Below are 27,571 nucleotides of genomic sequence, written 5' to 3' on the forward strand. Positions count from 1 at the left end.
AACTGGAAAGGTAAATGTCTCTAATAATCCTCTTATGGTTTACAAACATTCTTTTAAAAATAGCATTATAAAAGCAGGTCTTCCTTAACAGTGTGCCTAAGTGAAATCTAAATTATTTGCACATTTCCACTGATTGAATGAGATCAATCCACTGATGTGCCTCCAAAGTGATGTAGACACATCACAGTGAGGTCAGGCTAGGCAGGTGAGGCAATGCCTCAGCTGTAATCCTGGTTAGTACAAAATCACCCTAAAATACATTGTTTGAGACTTAAAACAGCTTAAACTCAACATGATCTTCATTGAACAAAGCTGATGACTCAATAAATCTTCAATAAATTCTTTGACAGCCTGTTGAAGGCAAACAAAATCCACTAGGTCCATGTTTGGTGATGTTTTCCTCATCTTTTTTTGCGACAGACGTAGACCAATCGTTGTCAAGCTAGACATCATATTGCATTGCAGCAACGTCCTCATTAACATTTATATTAACGAGGACTTTATTAATGTCATGATGGGATCCAGTTTCTTCACCCACATGCAGAACAACCTCTGTTCTCATCATTTAACTGAGAACAGGAATCAATTAAATGATGTTTATTTAGACAATGACAAGATGGATTGAGTGAGTATGATCCCTGGGACAGGCTCACGGAATCGTCTGCGCACTAAGGGACAGCAAAAACAGATGGTGAGTTTGAGGTAGTCGGAAAGGGGAACTGCGAGATCAATTAGACTGGTCTTACTTGTAGCAATGATAATCTCCGTCAGGGAGAGGTGAGACTGCGGGTTCGGGGCTTTGGTCACTTTGTGTGTGTCTGTGAGGAGGTCCAGGTTCCAGGAGGGAGGCTCAGTTGAGCGGGTTCCGGTGAAGATGTGGAGGCTGCGGTGGAGGGCGGACAGGTAAGTTCAGGCATGGAGGGAGACAGAGGTGCGATACGACTGCCAGCCGAAGAATCCAGGAACTGCTTGTGATCAAACTGAGGAGGTGATGGTGGGACTCGGGCAACCAGTGGGTAACGATCCACGGCGTCACGAGGGGAGAGAATCCAAAAAGCCAGAACAAGGTCTTCACAAGGAGGATCCACTGCGTCACGAGGAAACACCTGAGAGAGGAAGGCAACAAGAGAAATTACTCAGAGTCACTTCGCGAGAGAAACACAGAGAGCTAACTCTGGGGGGCTCAGAGTACCATTACTGGCAAACACTTAGGCGACGAGGTACTGGCAGCCTGCTCCTCTGGAGCTCCAGGAATAATGAGATGATGAAACACAGGTGCGCTGAACCGTGGGCACGCCCCTCCAGGACAGCAGCCTCTGACGCCATCTGGTGGATGAAGGGTGAAGCAGCAGGCGAACAGGGAAAAACAAAAAAACCACAAAGAAGACCAAAAATCCCGGCCCCCAACAATTAATATAGTCCTGCTAAGGACTATAATATTTAATTAATATAATAATATAGTCCCGAAGAAGAGTTGTTGCACCATGGTTGCCAACTTAGTGACTTTTCTCACTATATTTTGCACACTCACAAAAACAAAATCAAGAGACTGGTGCGGAGTCACATCCTCGCTGGCCTGCCTGCTGAGCTGGACCCTCTCCAATTTGCCTACAAAGCAAAGAGGTCCACAGAGGACGCTGTATCCACAGCACTTCATGCTGCCCTGACCCACTTAGAGAAGTAGGGGAGCTACGTCAGAATGCTCTTTGTGGACTTCAGCTCAGCATTTAATACTATACTTCCCCAACGTCTGGTGTCCAAGCTAGCAAACCTTGGGCTCCCACCAGCCACCTGCAGTTGGATCCTGGACTTCCTAACAGGTCGCTCCCAGAGGGTCAGACTGGGCCCCCACACCTCCACTGCTCTGAGCCTGAACACCGGATCGCCACAGGGTTGCGTGCTCAGCCCACTTCTCTACACCCTCTACACTCATGACTGTGTCTCCAACCACCTCAGCAACAAGATCATAAAGTTTGCAGATGACACGACTGTTGTTGGTCTCATCTCAGACGGGAAGGGGGAGCTGGAGTACAGGGATGAGGTGAAGCGGCTGTCAGAGTGGTGCAAAGTCAATAACCTGCTCCTCAACACCTCCAAAACAAAGGAGCTGGTGATCGACTTCAGGAAGAAGAAAACGGACATCCAGCCTCTCACTGTCAGTGGGACCTGTGTGGAGAGGGTCCCAGTGTTCAGGTTTCTGGGCATGGAGTTGGAGGACAAGCTAACCTGGAGCACCAACACCAAGGAGCTGTTGAAGAAGACACAGCAGAGACTGTACTTTCTGAGAATACTCAAGAAGAACCGTCTCCCCTCAGACCTGCTGCAGGCCTTCTATCACTGCTCCATAGAGAGTGGGCTCACGTACAGTCTGTGTGTCTGGTACGGCAGTAGCACATCCGCGGACAAGAAGGCGCTCCAGAGGGTTGTTAGGGCAGCAGAGAGAACCATAGGCTGCCCCCTCCCCACTATGGAACAGATTTACACTTCCAGGCTCCACAAGAAAGTTTTGGACATTTTAAATGACTCTTCACACCCTGGCCATGGTCTCTTCCAGCTGCTGCCATCAGGCAAGAGATACAGAGCAATAAAAACCAGGACAAATCGCCTAAAAAACAGTTTTTACCCGATGGCAATCATGGCACTAAATTCAAAGGCATAAGAACTTCTGCTCTTGACACCACTTTGTTATAAATGTAAATTCTGTTGCGACACCTCCAGGCGCTGCAACCGTCTTCTGATGTCTATTTAGTTCTTATTTTGTACTATTTATTTCTTTATCTTGTATATTATGTATATACACATAACCTGCATCTTAACTCGAGTCGAGCAAATCTCAATCTCGTTGTAATCTGTTGATGACAATGACAATAAATCTTATCTTATCTAAAATCAGCAAATCGGGGGGTTTTAAAAATTGTTTATCAGCCAGAAAATTGCAGTTGGTGCACTGCTGCTTTCTTTTTAAAATTGCAATATTTCTGTAGAGCAGTTGATTACTGTAATCAATGTAAATAATATTACTACAAACAAAATAAATAGTAGTTATTAAATAAATACTTAAACATCTTGAATATGTCTACATTATCCACAGAACATTCTTAAGGAAGAAAAACTTGACAATGTTCTCTATTCATCCTCTATGTACTGTTTTTTTATCCTTCTTCATTTCTATCTTTATCTGTCTCCCTTTCTCTTTCAGTTTTTATCAACTGTATCTTTCTCTGTAATTATCAGGTTTATTTCCTTACCCAGCTCAGACTGACAGGGTATTTCTCCTCAGAAATCCATGTCTAAAGTTAATGATGGAATGATAACTAAGATAAATTATTAAATTTGAACTAAATATCTCTAAAATGTATGTTTGAAATTTTGTATGTGTTTTGCAGGTTTTTCACTTCTTCATTGTTCACTGATGTAAGTAAAATTGTGAGTGAAATCCTTAAGTCTCATCAAGTCCTCCTTTTTCAAGTGTGGGAAGCCATGAAGTTAAAGAATACTTGACAGATTGATTGATATAATTTGGACTGAAATGGCTCACATAGAAGAGCACCTGCTGCTTTTTTGCCTACAAGGCTCAGCAGTACTGTACTGCCCCATGCCAGGGTAGAACAGTATTTTCTGCCCCACTCTGCACATTTTTACTGCACATCTATGGCCATCAGGGCCAATCAGAAAGCCAACATACACACATTAAATGTATTAGACTGTGGAACATCAACATGTGTAGCAAATGTGTAATAATCTATCTATCTATATGAGCATGTTGCAGTTGCCTGCTTTATTCACTGTGTGTAACATAATGCTGCCAGAGGAGAGGGACAGCACAGCACTGTAGTAAAAAGCTACTGTTGCACTTTGACTTACACTGTTAGTCATTCATGTTAAAACAAATTCAGGTAAAAACAAAATCCAGAACTAATTCATCATGCCCACACCACATTATCTCAGTCAACAAAAAGTAAGTGGAGAGGAAAAGGAGACCAAAGGAAAGGTTTTTTTCCAGCCTTTTCTGTAGAGCATAGATTTGGTTTTCACTTCCCCCACAAATGAAAGCCTTTCTAGAGTACCCCCCCCCCCCCCCCCCCCCCCGAAAACCTCAGCAGATCTGGCTGAGAGTTAACACTGAACATATGTACAGTGGCATGAAAATGCCTTGGCTCAGACAGAACAGAGACTGTGGCCTTCTCTGTAATAATGTATTAAGTTGCCCAGGAAAAAAAGAGCCTGGTCCATATCTGTATATATTCAATGTTTAAGACATCATATGTATGAGTCTGAGGAAAAATAAGCAACTTTTCATCTGAAAATTGTGATGAATAGCTCTTGGATGGCAATAGTCAACAGTGTCTTCAAAACAAGGGACAAGACCTGCAATTATTTGCACAATGAAACCCATCATTTGTGCACCTTTTCCCTCCCACCTAATGCCTAAGCATACATTTTCAAGCCTTGCTAATAATTCTCAATTGGCTTTTGGTCTTTAATAATGTTGAATCTACTTTGATGTAAACCATCCATTGTGGCTCTGGTCATCTGTCAGGTCCTGGGTTGTTTCCAGTTGTTGTGGGGATTTGATTTATTGATTCTAGATTCTAGTTTGCTGTTCCTTAGTCTCCTTCTTTAATAGATCAGAGTTTATCAGTTCCATCTTTGTTCAGTTCTTCTTAGTGTTTGTATATTTATTTCTTCCTTATGTCTAGTGATTCTTTGTTACTCTTAGATTTGTTTTACTCTTAGTTTTCCCTTTGGGAGGCCGTTTCCTGGACCTGGGAATACAGAGTGTAAACAGCTAAAACACAGAGTTCTTTTGATTCAAGGCTAAAAACACCCGTTTAGAGTTGGCTTTGATTAAAAATAACAAGGAACAATGAGTAATTCTAGTCTCGATCACAACTTTTTATTACTTCTTTTCATTTAGCCACTTTTGCCAATGTAATGATTCTGTTTTTCTTTCTTTGTTTATTGTTATATTTTTATTATTTGAACACCCTTGTTGCTGAAATGTGACACACAAACTTGATTTGACTTGACTTCATCTCACTGTGGTGTAAATGCATTTTTTTGGATTTGTAATGGAAAGTGTTTTTGGAAATGTTTTCTGTGTAAACAGGTCGTTACGATATTATTACACAAGTTCTGTCAAGGGGAATATTAGATATCTATTGTAAGCTTCTAGAAAAATACCAAAAATATTACATGTCATAGCATTTAAAATTTTAGAATTTTGTTAGAAAGAAAATCTTTCCCTCATTGTTCTAGAAAAAAAAAATCACTTAACCTTTTAAAATCAGAAAAAGTTTAATTTATTGTGATGTTATAATGTGTCTTTTTAGACAGAGTATGTACGTATATATGGAGTTTTGGCTGTAACTTTTCAATAAACGTACATTGTTGGGTGAAGATGCATCAGAAACAATAATCTGTGACCTATGAAAGCCAGGCAGGGTTCCATAGTTCAATTTCAGTCAAATTTGAATTGTGACTACCTTACCCATTCCAACCACTACACACACACTTCTTTAAATGCTAAAGAAATACGTCCGAGATGTTCATCTTTAAACAATATCTAATATCTCTTTTTAGCACTGCTTTTTTCTCCAAATCCAACTCAAAAGGAAAGGAAGATTTTGTTCCTCATCAGAATTAAACCATGGGCTAATCCTGGTGCACCATGGGATCTGTGATTCCATTAGCATGTTTGAAGAGGCAAAGTCAGTAACGTGTTGAGTGACCTGACCTTTTTTCAGTGTAATTGAGGTTTGTATAAAACAACAAATCATCCGTCCCTTCTCACTGAAGGGTTGCCAGATTTCTAGAGCCGTCATGTTATTGTTTCTGATGCCTTCTCCACCCAACAACCTACATTAACTCTGAACTTAATGACCCAGAGGAGTTCTACAGAGTAGTTCTGTTGATGTGGGATCTGGATCTGAAGGTTGGCTGGAGTCAGCAGACTGACGCTGAGGTGCCTGGACAGAAGCCATGCTGGAGTTATCCTGTAGAATGACATAAAACCATTAGGTTCCTTTCTGAAGCTTTAAGGACTGAATGCGTATGACCTTTCACTGAATCTTAAAGGCAACTCTGTTTCATTTTTGTCCCACATCTTATTAAAGGGATCCACCATTAGTTAGAAAAATAGACATTGTTTGGGAAATATTTATTTTATGATGATGTAAAAACAATAACGTAAATGGTACTGTAGGTTATTTAGTTCTTATAAATTTTAATAAAATATTGTCACATCAACGTCACCATGTTGGTCACATTGCAATGCATTCTGGGTAAATTACGTGTAATGGTCCAACTGCCTAGTTCCTCCAGCCAAAACAGTGATGAGTAATGTTATTGTAAGGAAGGTTAAACTTTATTAGACTTTAAGCTTGGTTTTGTAGTTTTTAGTTTAGTTTTCCGAGCCTACGTTAGATCAGTAAATGCAACACAGCTCTGGAGACAAGACTAGTATGGTGAGATCCGTTGTTCATGTTCTGTTGTTGGTTACGACTCTCGCTGCTCACTGCCCGGACTTTGCTGAATGCTGTCTGTGCCAGAGCTAGAGGCTGGAAACCACACAGTTCTTACGTTAGAACAACTCAGTTGCCATTGTAACTCATCTGTTGCTGGAAGAAGTAAAATTCATGCAAGAGACCCTTTTTTCTTGTCGTGTATCTTCGCCTACCCACACGCCTCCATCACACTGGAAACCAAAAGCACGACATTATTAAACCTTTTTAATTTGAACCAGAGCGCATTGAAATCGATCAGAATGTAGAAATCAGAAGAGGTGATGAAGGTGAGGAGGACCAAATAGAGGAAGAGGAGAGATTAGCCGGAGTAATGATGATCAGAAGAAGACAGGGTTTCCACCAGTGTATTATAAGCCTGGCGGTCCGCCATACTTTACTAGACCTCCTGCCAGGCTAAGCGTTGCTTGATTTTATTTTTAGAAAAATTACAATTGGGGGGGGGAAACAAACAAACAAAAACATCGCTTAATTTTTATTTATTTATTTTTTATCTTAAAGCCAGATTGCAAGTGTCTAGTTCACTTGCGGAGCAGATTGATTTCTAAAAGATTTATAGGTTTATAGTTTATGTTGGGAGCTGACCATTCACTCATTATCTCTTAAGTTACCTCAGCGCAGATCCCGCTCACCTCCTTTCACTCAAACTGGACCTGTAACCCAGCTGTTTTTTTTTTTGTTTAGTCTGTTATTTTCTTTTCTGTATTGTTTTTACTTTATGGGTAGTGTCCCTTTAAGAGCCAAGTACGGTATTACTTTACTGATATGTGATGTTTTCCTGCTGGTGCGTTATTGTGGCCGATATTAGTGAGAGGAACATTGGGAAGGTGTTTGTTTGCCTGCGGAGGAAGAGAGAGAAGCTGCTGAGTTTTCCGTGTCTGGACGCTGCTGCCATCGTCTTTCTGGTCGCCATCCCAGTAAGGACAACCTTTTTCATTTATGTATTTCATATGCATCAGACACACACACAAATATAGAGCTCTATATGAACAGGTTTTTTTTGCTGTCCAGCTTCTTTTAATTTTATTTTTCTACCAAGGACCCTGAAAGGATTCTTTGCGATCTAAATTTTATTCTATTTTATTTCCACATTGAGAGGACTTGCTGTAGACAAATATGATTTGTCCCACAAAGTTCAGAGGCGTGTTTAAGTGAAATAAGCACAATGCATATATTCCACTCATGTTTGGAGAGAATGTTGTTTTTTATGTTTTTGTTGTTTTCCAGGTAAACTGTGACTGAGTTAAGCCAAAGTTGGATGTGTTTCAGTCCAGTGACTTGTAATAAACATAACTGGTTGATAGTAAACTGCTATCTGAACCTGAGTAAATTCTATTCTTTTAAACATTATTTTATCATTATTTTTAGTATATTTTTTTCGGTTACACGATGCATTAAACCGTATCAAATGCTTTGTCCACTTAGTCAGACAGAAACTCATCCCACAAACTGGACCAATAAACAATTTCTGTGGCCCCTTATTAAAAACTCAGCAGACACGAAATGGAAGAGCTACTAAAGCCACATTAGCGGCATTAAATTAAAGCTCCTGTTTGTTGCGCATCTGCAGTGCAGCGGATTTAACTCTCATGCAGGGCCGGTCCAAGGCTGTATGAGGCCTGGAGCAGAATCTGACTTGGGGGATCCTTTTGCTGCTAAAAACATCAGCACCTCTAACAGCTTCTATGTTCTGGGAGAGATTTAACAAGGAGTAGTTTAATTGGCCAACATCAAAAGCCATAAGTTATAAATTCTTACTAATTCAGTTTACTAATTTATATTTGTGAACAGGGTTATGCCATTCTATGGGAGCATGTTCCTCCTGTCTGTACGCTGCCAATACAGAGAGCGAGAAAGACTTGGTTTTGAGTTGTACTTTAACGGTTTTCCCTTTGCTGTGGAGTACGAAATGAATAATATCTACATGTCCAAGTTTGATGGAGTTAACAGAGTTATTCTACGGCGGCAGCGCGGCTATGGATGACATGTAAAAGAATAGTCTTTTTGCCCTCCAGCTTTGTCCACATGCGTGGAATTTCCTTATGTAAACAATAACATGCAGGTGGTCTATATTTGTAAATCTGATTATGATTAAGTCAGTGCTTCACCAGCTATGAACCTGTTGCTATGGTAACAAAACAATCTAACAATGAACATTGTTCATTGAACTTTTACAAAATAAACTTGCCAGCTCCATAAAATCTTATATTTAAATGCTAAATAATTTAAAATCTTTTAATTAATGTATGCTGAAACCATTAAATCAAATTCAGCAGCATTGATAATCCTACATAAAGAACAGGGATTTCTTTGTTTCAATTGGAAACTTCTCATCAAAGAGGTCAAAGGTCACACGGCAGTTGATAAACCCGATAACTTTTCAGCTGTTCTTCGTTAAGGTGACATAAATAGGTTCTAATGATTTTCATTTGGTCAGGACTGACACTAGCCACATGCACTGCAGGTAGATTGTAGTAAAGCATTGATTAATGCCTGGTTTTAAAATGAGTTAACTGGACTAAATAATGAATAATGTAGCCATTATTTCGTCCCCATTGTTGGACATCACACAGCAGGATCGAACAGTTATACCTTCTGTCGGCTCATGTGTGGTCTGTCAGGTTTTGAAAATGGGCCGACAGTTCTAAGATCCTGTCGTGTGCGCTGGGCTTTACACTAACGAAATGAGGAAGGGAGGGTCAGTGGAGAGCACCGGAGTTGAGCTTTTTTCATTCAGTGTCATTAACAGAAAGAGAAAAAGGCCGGAAGAGACGATAATGCCGATAATTAAAATGAGGTTCATAGTTTTAATTTATTGTACAATTAATTGATTTATCGTTTATCGCGACAGGCCTTGACTTCATTAAAACATATTCTACTTATACTACAAAAACTATATTGCAAAAAGCATTGAGTCATCAGCTCCAAATGACTCAGTCCAGGTGTTCTGGTTTCCTTGGCCACAGGAGCATTAAATCAAGTGGCTACTCTCTGCTCTTACAAATACATATATTTGCTGTCCTTAGCAGCTTAGTGAATTCCATCATGGTACCACAAGGGAATGTTACCTCTACAACAAGTCAGCTCTGTTATTGGAATTATAACAAAGTGCAATTATAATATTTTTACTTTCTACTTAAAGTCACTACATAAAATAATATTCAATATACACAAAATCACACAATATGTTTTATATGTCAAGCAAACATGCACAAACGGAGCACTAAAACAGTAGCCCACCTTGGTTTGATGGGGGGACTGTGACTTCTGGATGGCCTAAAAATAATTTGTACTATCTCAGAAACCAAAGCAGCACAAACAAAAATTTTGGCACAAACCTGCATTAACGGAGCACTAACGACTCAGGCTATTTGTTGGAATTTTTCATGTGGGTGTGGTGTCAGCTTGCCTCAGCTGCTGCAGCTAGCTAGTTTGTTCTCTGTTTCTGAATAGCCTTGTATCCATGTGCCTCCAGTCAACCAGGTGACAAAACGTTCAGGAAAATTTCTCCTGTTTCACATATCTCGGTGGCCCTGAAGCTTAAGCTAAGCTTTGAGTTATTTATTTTTTGGGAAGCCATCTGTGTTTTAGAAAGTTTTTTCATTCTTTCTGTGTGGAGAGGAGAGACAAGCAGACGCAGAGCTGAGCTCTGTGTAACCAATAACAGCGGCTACAGGAGCTGCAGTGGCCAAAACACTACCGAAGCTACAGTGTGTACACTTCTTATCGCAGATAGCGGCTAATTTTGTGAAATTCAATCCAGACCAGACTATAACTGGTTATAGCTGACCACCTTCTTTGTTTTTATGGCACTTGCTTTCACCTTTTCAACTTCAATACCACGGCATGGATGATTGGGTGACTTATTTATGCCTTGAAATTAGCATCTAATGATGAAGTTATTTTCCCAGGCAAAGTTTTTTTTTACTGGTATTATTGTTAATGATATGATATGGCCCAGCTCTAACCCACACCATGACAAACCTTGTGGATTCATAATGGGACAGTCAAAACTCATATGTGTTCAAATTAATATTTTCAACTTGCCTTCCTCTGCTCAGCCTCCTATGGAGAAAAGTAGCAAAGCAGTTTCTCCCATCTTTACACACATTGTGTTTCTGCCATTAAATGTCAGTCCCACTTCAGTGTTTTTGCTAGGACAAAATTCAAACCCACAGTCATGAAAAATTAGAACCAACAGATGCTAGGTCCATCACTCCTCTGTTTACTTTCATTTTCAGGGGACAAACTCATGTGTCTCCAAGAGATTTAATCTCAGGCTTTGACTGTGACCTGTGAAGAGCAATTCATGTGAATCATCAGTTGTAAATGTTTAAACCTCACTAACTGTTTGTGTATCGAGGGCAGAAATGTTTAGCTGCTTTGGTCTGTAATCAGCAGCAGAAGAAGAGACTCATGGGGAGCTTGGAGGAAGAGAATAAAGAGCTGATGAACTGCCAATTGGAGACTCTAACTGAATTCAGAGCATGTTTAGTTATTCCTCAGTTTGCACGAGCTGACTTCATGCAAAATGGAGCCTAGAAATGTGTTGTCCTCTTGTTTATGAAAGAAAAGTTATAATGCCAGCTGTCATTTTTATTTTTATTTTTATTATAACAAGAGCCAGTAGATGTTGGGTTATGTGCTGTAAAAAACATATCATGATAACATCATCCTCTAAACCAGAAAGTAGGAACTAGTACCAGACAGCTCTGAGGTCATCTGGTCCTTTCCCGTTGTTTTAAAGGGATCCAGGATTTGTTGAACATGTTGGCCTAAATATGTTGTAATTTTTCTATTAACTAAAAAATTGCTGGTTGTGATATGCCAAAACTCATAATTACTTCGAAAATGTATACAATTTGTTATACTTTTCACCCATGAAAGTTACCATTTAAAACCTGCTGGATTGATGATGCTTTTTCATCCGTTCTTTACTGGAATCTTCAGAGTAAACACAGGAAGGCTAACTTTACTTGAGTTGTTGTTTATTATATTGTGTTAGACTGGTGTAATTTTAGATCATGCTACACTGTGTCACTATCGACTGTAATTTTTAAAAAAAACAGTGAGGTGAATCTGGATCATTTCCCATATGAAAAACAGAAGAGCACAGTAGGAGAGAGCCAGAGCTGAACACAACTTCCGAAGAACCTTCATTTGTGTCCTCAACATTTCTCTCCAGAAGACTTTGAGTCATTTGTATGAGCAAAACTGACAGAGGCTCTAAGAGGTGATCATTACCTTTGCAAGTTAAAAATAAATGCCATGCTGAGACAGGCAGAGCTGGAAGCTCTTTGAAATGCTAACGGAGCTATACTGCCACCGGCACTAAATATGAAACCACCGAGTTGACCAGGTAGGCCCCACACTAACACACTGCAAACCTGTTGATGCACTGTTGCCACTCACTGGTAGAGATGGCATACTGCACTACTTAAAACAGCCTTAAATATTGTTTAATGCACAGATCATAAGTACTTCGTAGACATCTTGCTGTATGTTTAAAAATGACAGATCAATGTAATATAACAACATAAAGCTACATAATTTTTAAAGTTTAATCAGTAATACCTTTTATAACAAATTTATGACAAATCGCAATTTCTTGGTTAATGTCGAGCTGTCATAAAGCCATGTCATGTTGTCATTAAAAAACATTAAAGAGTGTTCATGAATGTTTATGTTGTCATTATTTGTCATTTGGTAAATAATGACTTTTTAATGCAAAGCTGACATTGTTTAAAATGTCTTTGTTATGACAACTTGACATTAACTAAGACAAAAGTGTCTAAATAGTGCAGCACGTCATCTCCACCAGTGAGAGGCAGCAATGCACCAACAGGAGTTGGTGATAAAGAAATCTTCCATCTTGTGGGGCCTACCTAACACAAGTTATAATGGCCAGACATATTGTTTAAAAAGAAGCCAAAGTATGTCACCTAATACACGAGGTATGCGTCATATTAACTTTAGATTTTCTTTGGAAAAAAAAAACAAAAACATTGACTATGTTTTTTTTTTCTTTGCAAAGTCGTGTTAGCTACATAGACATTTGTCTGCCAGTCTATCATTCTGAGAATGTGCAGTAAAGGACATTCTTGAAATTGTACTTAAATAAATGCTGAATTAAGATCACAGTTTTTTTTTATTTGTTTTTGTTCCTTTTTTAAGTGACCTCAGTGGATTGAGTCATCACACACTATGAGAATGTCCAGAAGAAATTCACCAAGTTTGAATTCATGAAAAGGCTTTCACCACAAACGTGAAGTCTCCCGTTTTTTCCGGGAAAAACAGTCATAAAAACAGTCATAAATATTAATGAAGACTTCTTTATGGTCATGACAGGTGTTATGTTTATGACAGTGTCATGTCAGTTTTATGCGCACCCCTTCAAATAAAGTTTTACATCTAAAAGAAATATTTCTCAAATAAAATCTATTGCTACAACTAATCATGGATCCATTTAAATATAGTTCAGAGTTTAGACGTGTGATTTTGGAAAGAGAATATGATAAGTTAATGTCTCACCTGTATCTTCATTCTGATCATTTGTTTCCTGTTAATGGCTAGTCATAGCAGTCAAGACAAACATTACTAGAGAAGGTTTAAAGTTTGAGAGCCTGAAAGGTTGACCCAACATTTCTACAAAGACAGATTCTTACATTACAGCAGCACATCATTTCTCAAAAACCAGTTTTTATTTGTGCCTCCAAACAGAATGTTCCTGTTTTTGTCATGGTGTGGTGTGGCGGTGGACCCAAACGCAGCAGGCAGTAAACGTAGAAATAAGTGGATGTTTTAATGAAGAAAATCAACCAACAAAAAATCCAAAATTAAAGGATACAAGAAAATCCAAAAACAAAACAAACTGGAAACACGAGGGAACAACAGGTAATCCAGGGAGGGAAACATGGGTAGAAACGATCAGAGTGACGAGACGGACTGGAGAGTTATGACTGGGATAGAGGAGTTTAAATACTGGGAGGTAGTAAATGGGAAAAATGGGCCTAACGAGATGAGATAACTGGTTGCAGGTGTGAGTAGTTGGCACAGCAGTTGGCTGAGGGGATATTCTATGGAAAAACAGAGGAAACACCAGGGAGCTGAAGATACCTCTAAAACGAAAGAAAGCACTAATACTAAAGAAAACCTGATAAACTAGAAGACAAAAAGACACGAGGGCAAAACATAAACAAACCTAAACAGAAAGAAGGCTGATCTATCAATAATAAGAACTAGGCGACGTAGAGCTATAGAAACTACAAGATCTAAACAAAGAGATGTTTAGAACTAGAATTACTAAAGGAATATATGTATATATATATATATATATATACAGTATATACTGTGTATATATATATATATATATATATATATATATATATATATATATATATATATATATATATATATATATATATATATGGACTCGGACATGGAAGAATACTGAACCTAAGGTGATGAAATTAAGAAATAAACATTACTAGAAACACTGCAGGGAGGCTGAAATAAAAAAATAACTAGAAGGATAAAATAGAATTAAACAAAGGTCATTAAAGAAGGCTCGACATGGACTCAGACAAGCAAGGACAGAACTTAAGGTAACTAAAGAATAAACCTAGAAACACTATAAAGGACTGAAAATAAGGAAAGCAATAGGAGAATTCTAATTTCACTAAATAACTCAAATAATAACATCAAAAGGACCATGAAGGGCTAAACTAAAGTGAACTAAAACATGAAGCTAAATAAAATGAAAAGCAAAACCAACCCAAAAACCCAGAGTCCTGACAGTTTTGTTTATTCTTTGCGTTGCTTTTTCACACAAAACACTTTGAACTGGTATGTTGCTAAAAAGGTTTTATACAAATAAAGTTGGGTTAAAAAGTTTCTGTGAATGCAGAATTTGCCAACTCTTTTCTACGGAGCCCTCTAGGGGACATGGAAAATTTTTTTCTTTTGCGTTCCCTCGCAAAAGGTTTTGCGTTCCCTCTCAATACTGTACTGATCAGTTCATGTGGCATAATTGAATACTGTAAGTCTTTCTAGTGGTGGGCGCCGTACTTTTTGCCTTAATATGAGGTTATGTGAGGTTTTTCCATGAATGTTAATATCTCGTTGTGAAATATCTGAAGTTTTATCTTTTTCTTTAGGATAGAAAGGCACCACAAACCTCTGATATAAACAGAAATGTTCCGGAAGTAGGAAAGAAATAAAAATACATCCTAGTCTGGACTATTTCTAAGTTATTATTGTGGGGTAATCAGTGATCTGACAGTTTTGATTGTGTCTCTGTTGTGCTGGTTGTCTGAATGGTTTAAAGGCCATTTTCATGTTCCATCTCAACCTTAACAGACATAAACATTCAGTGAATAAATCGATTTTCAATCAGTTTTTTGCACCAAAGAGTTAAAAATAATAAATACGTTTTATTATTATAAAACACCGCAAACTAGTGGAGGTAGAGGGCCGCACTGGGTCCGATGAGTGTATCAATCATCTCCAGGCCTCGACTTTGTTCTGTCACAATTATCGATTTATTCCATTTTGATTATCATGCTTCAAACTTTGCAAGGACTGACCATCCCTCTCATCCACTTCCTCATAAACACAAAGCCAGCAGTTCAGTAACCTTCAATTCATACTTAGAGACAGCCACGCCCACATCGACACGCCCACCACCCAAGTGTCAAAGTCGCTTGCTCCTGTCATATCAATAATTACTTATTTCATTCATATGGTTCTTACAGAGCCTCAGTGAAAACGTGTTTATTATTATTAACTGTTTGGTGCAAAAAACTGATTGAAAATCGATTTTTTTTTACTGCATGTTTATGTCTGTTAGGTTGAGATGGAACTGAAAGCAGCCCTTTAAACCATTCAGACTACGAACACAACAGAGACACAATCAAAACTGTCAGATGATTTATTACCCGCGATAATAACTCAGAAATATAGTTTGGAAGTATTTTTATTTCTTTCCTACTTACAGAAAATTTCTGTTTATACAGTATCAAAGGTTTGTGGTGCCTTTCTATCCTAAAGAAAAATATAAAACTTCAGATATTTCACAACGAGATTCTAACATTCATGGAAAAACCTCACACAACCTTATATTAAAGCAGAAAGTACGGCGCCCACCGTAAGAAAGACTTACAGTATTAAATTATGCTGCATAACTGTACAGTACAGTATTGCGAGGTAATGCAAAACCTTTTGCGAGGGAACGCAAAAGAAAAGAATTTCCCCATGTTTCAGAGGGCTCTGTACTTTTCCAACATACAAAGATAAATAGACTTTATACCAGCGGTGCCCAAAGTGGGTCCTGGAGGGCCGGCATCCTGCATGTTTTAGTCTCTCCTTGGTTTAATGCACCTGGAACAAATGATGGCTCATTAGAGGCCTAAGAAGACCACTGACCTGCTGAAAAGGTTGTTGGTACCAGCAGGGAGAGAAATAAAGCATGCAGGATGTCGGCCCTCCAGGACCCACTTTGGGCACCCCTGCTTTATACTTAAAGCTTACCTTAAGTATAACTATTTCACAGACGCCAACACTTTCATAAAATGCTATGACTGAATTATAGTGCTGTAAGAATTATCTTATGCAGCTAAATTGTTGACTGGTTTCAACCTCTAAGTATAATCCGACTTTGAAGCAAAGCTGAACTCTTGAAGTTCGACAGGTTTTATTGTATTGTACACTTAAAATACTTTTTGACACTATCAGTTTCAAAAGGAAGCTCATGTTTAGTCTCTGCCAACTTAACTTGCTGACAAACTGAACCTTCACATGACTGCTGACACTGGGCGAAAGCAGATTATGGTTATTAGCTGGAGCACATAAACTAACTGAAGCCTGAGGTTTTTAAATTACAGGTGTGTGGTGTTTGTGTGCTCTCTGAAAAATGAACCTCAGGAGGTTATTTTCTTAAGTTGATATCAGATATGTGGTCTAAGACAACAAATTCTTTATATGTGGTTGTGTAAAATAAGCAAAAAGAAACCAAATCTGAAAGGAGGTTTTAAAGCATCTGATTGCTAACTTGTACAGTTGATTTTCCCATCACTGTCTGTCAGGTTTACATTTAAAAAACCAGACAGAAGAGAACTTGCTAAGAAACAACAAAGTGTGAGCTGCATATGAGCCTGTTTTCCATGCTGCCAGCCATCATAATCCGATAATAATCCTGTCAGAGAAGATGCCAGAATAAGTGAACTGAATCAGCTTCTCTTCTGCACCAGTAAGATTTACTTCAAGGCCATTAAATCAGGTTTGGATTTTCATTGCCCACAGAAAGGACAGAAATGACTTTCTTTAGAATAGAATAGACCCTTTTCACAGTGACGTCAGACAATGGCCGCCATAACTCAAAACTGGGTATCTTTACTTCCGGTGTGATTTTGCCTTGGGAACCAAGCTGAAAACTTCCCGCATTCTCATAATCTTAAGGATATAATAAAAGGTAAGTTTAATAATAACAGCATTTAAGTGTTAGATAGCTGTTACTAATCATTGTAAATTCACCATTCTCTATCTGTGTATAAAATAAACAGCCTCCGATCGGAGAGTAAACCACCTAGCAGCAGCTTTAGCCACATTTAGGAAAAATATACTCTCTGTCAGCGCTGTAACGTTTAGAGGTTCACTTTCTGTGTTTTATAAAACAGTGTTTACGTGCTAGATAACCGTTATAAGTCATTGTCAATTTACCATTCTCCAACTGTATTCAAAGGAACCAGCCTCTGATCATGAGTAAACCAGCTAGCAGCAGCTTTAGCCACAGTTAGGAAAGATATACACGGCCGCCTGTCAGCGCTGTAACGTTAGAGGTTCACTTTCTGTATTTTATAAAACGGTGTTTACGTGCTAGATAACCGTTATCAGTCATTGTCAATTTACCATTCTCCAACTGTATTCAAAGGAACCAGCTTCCGATCATGAGTAAACCAGCTAGCAGCAGCTTTAGCCACAGTTAGGAAACATATACACCGCCGCCTGTCAGTGATGTAACGTTTAGAGGTTCATTTTCTGTATTAATGGAAAATAAAGGGCAGCTTCCAACAACGTTGTTTAGAATAGTATTTTAAATATTGACTTAAAAGATTTACATGCATCATTCACATATTCTGATGTGATTCATAATTTCTCTTTTTGTTTTGTTGTATTTTTCCATCTTTCTCAGCAACGACCCATCTATCAAACAAGCATGGCACAATCATCAAACCGTTGCTATTGTAGTGTGCCATGCTGTTCAAATAACAAACAAAAACAACCCTATTTGAGCTTCCATGACTTTCCTGTGGATGTGGAAAAACGTGCCCGCTGGGTAAGAGCAATCAGGAGAGATGAAGGAAAAATGTTTCAAATCCTCAGAGGGAGCACCTTTGTCTGCAGCCAGCACTTTACCCCAGAGGATATAAGTACAACAGCCAGTGGAAGAAAACGGATTAGTCAAGGAGCTGTGCCTTCTAGATTTCACTGGAATGATTGGGGTAAATGAAGGAGAACATTGTTGAACAGTTTTTAAAAATATAAACAAAAATGTATTATGATCATGAAGTGACTCAACATATTTTTCACATCTAGGGAGAAGTTCACAAGCTCATGAGTCTGTTTACAGGCGAACCAAAAAGTCTCTCAGTGCTGCTGTTCAGGATGACTCACATAAGATTGCTGACCCTGAGGACTCCTCAAAGGAAAAATTGCCTGCAGGTCCAATGGCAAAAGACCATGACTATGCCTGTCATTCTTTTCCGGGTTAGTATTACATAAAGTGTCTTGTAGAAAAATTATATGGCAATGAATCACATTGTAACCGTCTAGAAAATATAGTGTTTTTTGAGTTTAACACAAAAAATGCATATATACGTACACACACGCACACGTGTATCCTGTAATGAGGACAGTGAAAAATTATAGATGTTTGTGTGAAGTCTATTAACATTTATTTTTCTTTCCCTTAGGTGAACTACACGGTGCCATACAGAGAATTAAAGAGTTGGAGTTCCAAGTGTTATCACTTGAAATGGAAATCCAGGAGCTAACTCTTCAAAAGAAGCAGCCAGTGATTTTCAGGTTTTGTTTGACAGATGAAGATTTCCGTTATTACACCAAATTCACCTCAAAAGAGGTCTTCAATGTGTTTTGGGAGTCAGTTTACCCTTCTGCTTCAAGGCTAGTGTATTGGTCCAAGGCACAGCGGACTGCAGAAGAAATACCTAGTCCACAGCGAAAACTTCCACTCATTGATGAACTGTTTATGTTTCTTTGCCGTGTTGCAGCTGGACTTCAGGAGAAGACTTTGTCGACCATCTTTGAGGTCAGTTTGTCTACAGTTAGCCGCACCATTTTAACATGGACTAGTTACCTTTACCTGGTTCTTGGTTCGCTGTCATTGTGGATGACAAGAGAGCAAGTTCAGCGCACCATGCCTGACAAATTTAAACAGTACTGCCCTCACGTGCGTGCGATTATAGACTGCACTGAGATCCGTTGTGAAACTGCATCCTCACTCACACTACAGTCAGAAACCTTTTCAAACTACAAAAACCACACCACCTTTAAAGGTCTGATTGGCATTGCTCCTTGTGGGATTATAACATTTGTATCCAGACTGTACACAGGCTCCATCTCCGACATAGAAATAACTCGAAAATCACAGATATTAACGTTACTTCAGCCTGGAGATGGGGTTATGGCCGACAAGGGTTTCCAGATAGAGAAGATTCTGTCAGAGGTGGGAGCAACGCTTATCATTCCTCCACTTAAAAAATCCACCCAACTCAGCATGGAGGACACCCAGAAGACCCAGGCTATTGCTCGGCTGAGGATTTTAGTTGAAAGAGCCATACGAAGGGTGAAAGAGTACCATATCTGGGATGGTCTTGTTCCTCTTTCTATGGTAGGCTCAGTCAATCAGCTGTGGGTCATCTGCTGTCTACTTTCAAACTATCAGGGACCTCTGGATCTAAAAGGCGACAAACCTGTGTAGAGCCTCTTCTCCTGCAAGTCACAGCCCTTGGATGAGCATTAATGTAAACAGTTGTGTTATAAACAAAATCTCTCCATATATATGACCTGTATTTGTTTTTATTATTGAATAAATGAATAGATGTGTACAGTTCTATCAAATCTATTGTAAATAGCTTATCTTGAGGAAGCTACATATGTACAACCTTTACATTTAAATTGCACTTTCTTGTACATTTTACACATCTGTCAATGAAGTATTTGAATGAGAGAAAATGTTCAAATTAACGTTTTTATTGTGGAACAAAGAAGATTTGTGGCCATCAATTGCAAACATTAATAGAATAATTATATTACAAAATGAACATGGAGCATACACAAATGGCCTCAAGTTCACAACTTTAGCCCATTTGTGATAGGGAGAGTATTTACAAAAGGCCTATCAATTTTATAACAATCATTTTCTCAAGGTTTACCATTTAAGAAAACATCCATGTAGATGTCATGATAGAAATGATCAAGCCTCTGTCTCATTGAGAGGATAAGCTCCTCATCCCTAAATATTCTCTCAACTGTGAAGTCAGTGTGGGTATCTGTAATAAAATCACACCACTGAAGTCCGCTTACAGCCAATTGGCCCTGAACCTGATAATAGTATTTATGACTCTTCTTAAGGCAAGCCTGGCCTTTAATTGTAACTAGGTGATTAACTTGTGCCACATTGTCAACATTGCAACTCTTTACCTCAGCTAACCCAAATGGAGGCATTTCCTTAGGGTTGAAGACTTTAGCATCAGGGCTAGCTCCAAGGTGAGGTGCGTCAGGATGAATGATAAACCCACATTGCATCACAGAGACATCAAACAAATCAGAATATTGCTTCAGTATTTCAGGTTCCAGATCCAACCCTCTTTTCATAGCAGCTGTCTGGGGAGTTCTTCTGAGAATACGAGTTGCCAAGGCCTTGGCAGAAGACTGACCACGCACATGGCATACTTCACGGAACCTGCTGGCTGTAAGTCGGGGTTTGCGTACCTCTGTCCACAGCTGGCATTCTGATTGCTGTCTGGTTTCTGCTTCAATAGCAGCACAGATCTTACATGATATCTTAAGGCTCTCTAAATGGCAAAGTTGCCTATAATTAGGCTCAAAATCTAGTGGAAACCTAAAGCTGTAGCCGTCAACAGGTAATTGAGGGAACTCAGGGGCATCTGGATGTTTGATTATGTCTCTGCTCATTTCAGGAGGACACTGATATGAGAGCACAGAACCAAATGGCACAGGACCAAATTTAGAGTCCACTAAAGTAAGGTTTTGCAGTCCATAAAGCAACTTGCATATTCCTGGTTGTGGACGGATTTCTTTTAGTTTCTCCCCGCTGGCTTCAATATGAGGATCTGGAAGAGGACCTGGCAAGTGAGAGACGTAAATTTTTATGTAGATTTAATTATGTCATGTGACCTTTCACACCATAATGAAAAAGCTGTTACAAATGTTAATAATAAAATGTTAATAATTATGTAAGCTAATATGAAATACAAAGCAATACATGCTATTCATTCTTATCTATGTTAGGAAGGCATTACCACCTTTGAATAGCAGGGGACTCATTCCCTCACCTGCATACGCTCTGTACAGTGTGCACTTCACGCTAGTCCTAATCCTGGTTTTTTCCCTTGCCACAGGTTTACACACTGTCATATCATTTGTAGCCTCTGGTGCAACTCCCTATAATCACAAATGATTTATTTAAAAATAAATCAATACAAGTGATTAGCCTAAAACCTAAAAAGTTAAAGAAATATTAATATCTGACCTTTGTCCTTGGACGGTGCCAGGTCTGCAGTGAACTGGTGCACGACAGAGGCAATGGTACGGTCTTGTAGCCCATTGTACTGTAGTGAGCAGTTTGAAACAGAAGACCCACCATGTGATTGCACAGGGCTTTCCCAGCTGTGCAAGAACATGACATGTACTTCAGTTCCACAGGCACCACAAAAGAATCAAGTGTAACCTGCCAATAGGGACATAAAAATTATTAATCCTGTTATGCTGTCATCAATTTTCTACTGCCAAGTGTGCAACTGCAGCAAAACAAAATAAAATAAAACTTAACCCTAATCAAAACATCTGATAATTATTCATCTGAGAAACCTGAAGGTAATGAGCTTCCTCCTTTTTCTTCATTGACCTGTGACATCGTCCTCTCACTGACACCTCTCCCTCAACTGCAGTCGAGACTGTTCCAACAGTGTTTGGGAAAAACATTTCATTAACACTACTCTCTCTTCTCTTGCTCAAATTTTTGTAGTTAACAGCAGAAAGGTGGTTGCACAAATAAGTTATAGTCTTTACTGGAGTTGCCACTTTCCAGATATACTCTCATGGTATGAGGACCCCACATTACATTGAGCTTTGCCAATATTTACTAATTGCTAGTTATTTTATAATCATAACATCAACAATCTATGTCCACTTATAAGTAAATAAGTAAAGTTTATTTATAAAGCGCTTTTAACATGGAATCACAAAGGTTGAACTGAGGAGGAGATTGGTTTAAGATGATGGACAGGGAGAGTTTGACTGAAACTAAATAGATAGACATATTCTGGGGCTGATTATGTATCTCTGCTCATTTCCAAGCTCAAATGAGCAACTTCACGTTCAAACACAAGTCCCCCAAAAAACGCAACCGGTGAATCATTATTTTTTATAAGTTTAGAAAAAACAAGACAAAAGCCACAAATAACAGTTGGGCTTGACGATATTTCTGTTTTTCCAGCAACAAAATGCGCATCTCCATGCACTGTTCATGTTTCTGTCACTGCTAACTGTCACAGAGTCTCTCCCAAAGACGCAAAGAAGGAATAAAAATAAATACACAAGAAAATATTAATGTGCAATGATTTGGATAAATAACTTTAATCTGATTACTGGATTTGAAATACGAACTCGTTAGATTATTCGTTACCGAAAAAGTGGTCCGATTAAAGGCATTACAAAGCAGCGGCGGCACCGGACATCTCTGCTTATAACAAACAAATCCCTATTTTATGGGATGAGTGGCAACTCCAGTCTATAATTTAATAATCTGATCAAGATTAGAGCCTAAAACGTTATAGTTCAAAAACAGTAAAAAGTTCTGGTTAAGGAACAGTTATGTCACGTAGTTAGCTAGCTAACAAAATTCACTAATGCTAAGCTAACGGTTACGCAAAACAAAAATACCTACCTTCATAGTCAAACAGGTATTGTTCGGTGAAGAATTTGTAGCCTTTGTCTAATTTAGATTTTTTTGTCAGAGAGAACTGGTTTGCAAATCGTGATATATCTTCAAATCTTATTTTAAGCAAATGTTTTAGAGACTGTGTAAACTCCATGCTCCGGTGATCTGTCTGATCAACATATGCTGTCAGATTTATACATCTCTCTCTCTCTCTCTCTCTCTCTCTCTCTCTCTCTCTCTCTCTCTCTCTCTCTCTCTCTCTCTCTCTCTCTCTCTCTCTCTCTCTCTCTCTCTATATATATATATATATATATGAAATAGACAACTTTATCATTACTTACTATGTACACCGGAACTAAGGATACACAGCTTCGAGCCAAAACGGAAGTTGTGTGACGTCATGTGAAAAGGGTCTATAGAATAGAATAGAATAGAATAGAATAGAATAGAAGTACTTTATTCATCCCAGCAGGGAAATTACTTCGCAGTTACAGCATAGAGACAAGACACAATAACAACTACCACTGAGTAGTAGTTGTAGATAAAATAAAAAATAAAAAAAAAATAAAAAAAAATATATATATATATAAATAAAATTATGTTAATATAAGAAACAACTGAAGAGCAGTCCTTGCAAAGATTCAAAAAATGCAGATATGTATATGTAAATATATGTACAGCAAGTGTGCCACAGTGCAGTTGTGCAAAATTGGACTGATTATTGCAGAACAATGATTTAGCTTTTATTGTACAGTGAAATGGCCTGTGGCAGGAAGGATTTCCTGTATCTGTCCCTACGGCAGCGGAGCTGGAGCAGTCTATGTGAGAAGGTGCTCCACTGTCTGTCCACTATGTGGTGGAGAGGGTGCTGTTTATTGTCCATAATAGACAGAACCTTCTTCAGTGTCCTCCTCTCCACCACAGTTTCCAGGGACTCCAGCCTTAGTCCCAGTACAGAGCCAGCTTTCCTGATGATTTTGTCCAGTCTATTAGAGTCGCTGGCTCTGATGCTGCTTCCCCAACACACAGCAGCAAAGAAGATGGCACCGGCAACAACACTGTGATAAAAGGTCTCCAACATCTTGCTGCACACTTTGAAGGATCTCAGCTTTCTTTAAGCGCTTATCTTCAGACACCCAGAATAATAAAAGGATGGATCACCTTACAGCCCTAGCTTAAATAAGGAAGGACATTTGATTGCACTTCAGTTATGTACCATTTTACATTAGGTCTTAAAGCAAAGCTTTGACAGTTACAGAAGTGATACAAAAACAATATTTTAAAGCTGGAATACCAGCTTTATTAATGATGCCATGCAAAAGTTTTTAGAACTTTTTCTTTCAACTTCTTAATCTTCTCACATTACAAAGAGCCCCTGTTTGAGTTTTTTTTCCCCATGTTTGTCTCTGTATATCAGGAGGCCTGTTTGTGTTCCTCAACAATAGCATTTAGATAAAAATAACAATTTGGCAAAATAAATTAGTCTGGCTGCTCTCGGCCTAATAATGACTGAACGGATTATATTCTGGGTCTGTGTATTTTCAGGCAGTACGTTTTTTTGTTTGAACATGAAAAAAACAAAAATAGACTCATTGTGTTGTTTATTAGACCAAAATCGGTTAACGGCTTGGCTCGTTATCCAATTTCCCATTTAGTGCACAAAACGGAAATGGAAAAAAACGGATAACAAGCGCTCAGTTTCGATTTTCATGATTTCAGTTTTGACAAGCAGTCTGACCCAGAAGTTCTCTCTGCCTGTGTAGAGACCCGTTTTAGTTAACTTGTCCATAGTGGTATGATTATTGTATTGTGTATGGTATGATAATTAATTTGATCATGATACCTTCAGACAGAAAGCCTTATACACTGACTTTGTTTTGTATTTGAAGCTAACATTCTGCCAGTCATTCAAACCCTATCGTTTTTTGTGTAGGTTTTTCCTTTCTGAATAGCAGCATACCAGTTGTAATCCGTTATCATAAACAAGCATGCAGAAAAGTATGATTATCCAAAATATGCAATAAAAAATGTATCTATTTCTAAATAGGAAATGTCTGAAATAATGTGCCAGTGTTATTAGCAGTGACGTGCGGTCAGGGGAGTCATCATGGAAAAATAATATATAATGATAAAATATTTTATATTGTTATTTTTATATTGCTATAGTACAAACCACAGGATTTCCATCCTGTGGTTTGTACTATAAAGTGCCTATTTTTCATTTAGCTTAACCAATTCTGATTATTTTTTTCTTCAAAATTCCTGAATTTTCTTAATTTCCCATTCAAATGCTCAGAAGCGCCTGTGAGGCAGCAGCCAGCTGAGCCTCACCTGCGATTGATCAACCTCTCACTAACTGCACTGGCTGCCATTCTATGGGAGCATGTTCCTCCTGTCTGTACGCTGCCAATAAAATGGCTAAAAAACATTTAATGTATGAACTGATTTTCCATAATTCAGCTTATGTATATAATGTGCCGTGCTTTTTGTCACCAACTGTGTGTGTAACGTGTTTCGTGTGCTGAGGAGCGATCAGAAACGGCAGAGAACAGATTTGAGGTGAGGCAATTCTCTTGCCTCATGGCAGGGGGCGCTCATGATCCCAGACATTGTGACTCCACAACTGCAGAGTAAGAGACAGTAAAAGCGAGCTAGCCATACAGTAAAGTCAAGTGCAGCGATATATTTATAGTTTTCTCCCCTTACCACAGCAATTACTTATTCATAATGGCAAAATAAACATTAAGCCTAAAACCATACCACTGCAACAGACTGAATGTTCTGCTCTTTGTGTGGGAAATATCAATAGTGGGGTTTTTTTGTGTGTAGCGTTGTTGTCAGCTGCTATGGCAACGAGTCTGTGCGTAGCTGCGCTGATACAGAGAGCGAGAAAGACTTGGTTTTGAGTTGTACTTTAACGGTTTTCCCTTTGCTGTGGAGCACGAAATGAATAATATCTACATGTCCAAGTTTGATGGAGTTAACAGAGTTATTCTACGGCGGCAGCGCGGCTATGGATGACATGTAAAAGAATAGTCTTTTTGCCCTCCAGCTTTGTCCACATGCGTGGAATTTCCTTATGTAAACAATACATTTTAAAAAAAGCACAACACATCACAAAGGACACTTCTCACCCCGGACATTCTCTGCCATCAGGCACACGATACAGAGCAATCAGAACAAGAACCAACAGTCTCAGAGACAGTTTTTATCCGATAGCAATAACAAAACTAAATGCAATCAAAAACAACCATTAATCATCATGAATGACGTATGTGAGAATGTGGCTATTCTTATTTATTAGTTTTTTATCAGTTATTTGTTATTTATTTCTTACATTGTGTGTAAATTGTGAGACAGTTTTTTTTTTATTTTAAGCATATGCACTGACTAATGGCACTTTTTAAATTTCGTTGTTCTTGTGACAAGGACAAAGATTTATCTTTATCTTTAACATGCAGGTGGTCTATATTTGTAAACCTGATTATGATTAAGTCAGTGCTTCACCAGCTATGAACCTGTTTCTATGGTAACAAAACAATCTAACTATGAACATTGTTCTTTGAACTTGTACAAAATAAACTTGCCAGCTCCATAAAATCTTATATTTAAATGCTAAATCATTTAAAATCTTTTAATTTATGTATGCTGAAACCATTAAATCAAATTCAGCAGCATTGATAATTCCAATAAACAAATGTTACATTTATGTATCTGTCGTCTGTGTAAAAATATTAACATTTATGGGGCCTCTGAAGCCCTGGGGGCCTGATGGAGCTGCTGTCTTAATTTGGATTAAACAGAAGTGCAAATAATTGATTTTCATTTAATTGTATTTTTTGATTTGTTGTTTTTAGGACAAGTTGTGGGTTTAAATATCGTTTCACTTAGGGGTGTAGCGATACAATAATGTCACGATACAATACGATATTCTGATCACGATACGATGTGTATCACAATATTTGGCAAAGTTCATGTCATCATCTGGGAGCAGGTTACTGGTTTCTCAGTCACAAGCTGGTTGCAAACCTGAGGCCAGCAGGTGTCAGTCAGTTATGGTAGAGCTGAAATTTGGTTTGTTGACTGAAATATGAGAAGCTACAGACTGATAGGAGGAACCAAAGAGCTCTGTAAAGGTAAAGGCAAATCTTCTGAAGTTGGGATATAATTAATTTAATTTCACATAATTACCACGGTAGAAGCCATTTGTTTGTTAAAATTTTATGAAATATATTTGTTCTATGTGATGTTTGTTGTGAATGACGTAAACTCACAAAAGAACTAGGTAATTAGTCCAACATTTAGAAACTACAGTGGCTCTAATGCGCCACAGCAAAGGTAAACAAAGATAAAATAACCCGAACAGGTGATCAACTCAAAACCACTCCTACCTTTTTACTCTCTCTCTCTTTGTAGTTTAAGCACACCTGTTACCGTGGCAACCGCCTGCGCCCCGCGAGACGAGTAAAGATTACTTTAAAAACATAACATTCAGTCCGTTACGATATCAAGTTTCCAGGCTTGATATTTATTTCTCGGTTATTAATCAGCGCTTCCCTGAACACAGCGATGGTTGATTGACTAGCTGTACTTGGTGCTAGAGTGGCTAACACGAGTAACAGTTTAGTCCAAAGACTTTTCTGCTAAAATAAAATCTTTAGTGTATGTCAGATACAGATACATTGGATATTGATCTGTTTAGCTAACGTAAGACTGTGTAGCAGACAGGCTTCAAGGTGTAGAAGTTGTATCAGTTCTGCCGTTATGCTGTACTTAGCTAACGGGAAGCTAAGTGTGTTTGTGAGACGGCCACGCATGTTGTAGCCGCGGTACTACGTAGAATGGG

General features: G+C 38.5%; 2 protein-coding genes across 2 annotated transcripts; one reads left to right on the plus strand and one right to left on the minus strand.

Moving 5' to 3' along the window:
* Window positions 1-17,479: 17,479 nt before the first annotated feature.
* LOC116729894 (uncharacterized) lies at window positions 17,480-19,864 on the plus strand. Its single transcript, XM_032578756.1, has 3 exons — window positions 17,480-18,022; window positions 18,117-18,287; window positions 18,494-19,864. Exons 1-3 carry the CDS (start codon window positions 17,737-17,739, stop codon window positions 19,519-19,521), a joined length of 1,485 nt encoding a protein of 494 aa, XP_032434647.1. The 5' UTR covers window positions 17,480-17,736; the 3' UTR covers window positions 19,522-19,864.
* On the minus strand, window positions 19,778-21,924 carry LOC116729904 (uncharacterized). The gene is made up of 3 exons (XM_032578767.1): window positions 21,316-21,924; window positions 21,119-21,227; window positions 19,778-20,908 (listed from the first exon to the last, which is right to left on the minus strand). The coding sequence occupies exons 1-3, from the start codon at window positions 21,469-21,471 to the stop codon at window positions 19,965-19,967; spliced, it is 1,209 nt and encodes a 402-aa protein (XP_032434658.1). The 5' UTR covers window positions 21,472-21,924; the 3' UTR covers window positions 19,778-19,964.
* Window positions 21,925-27,571: the final 5,647 nt, after the last annotated feature.

This window comes from Xiphophorus hellerii, chromosome 2 (genome assembly GCF_003331165.1).
Source record: "Xiphophorus hellerii strain 12219 chromosome 2, Xiphophorus_hellerii-4.1, whole genome shotgun sequence".
NCBI lineage: Eukaryota > Metazoa > Chordata > Actinopteri > Cyprinodontiformes > Poeciliidae > Xiphophorus > Xiphophorus hellerii.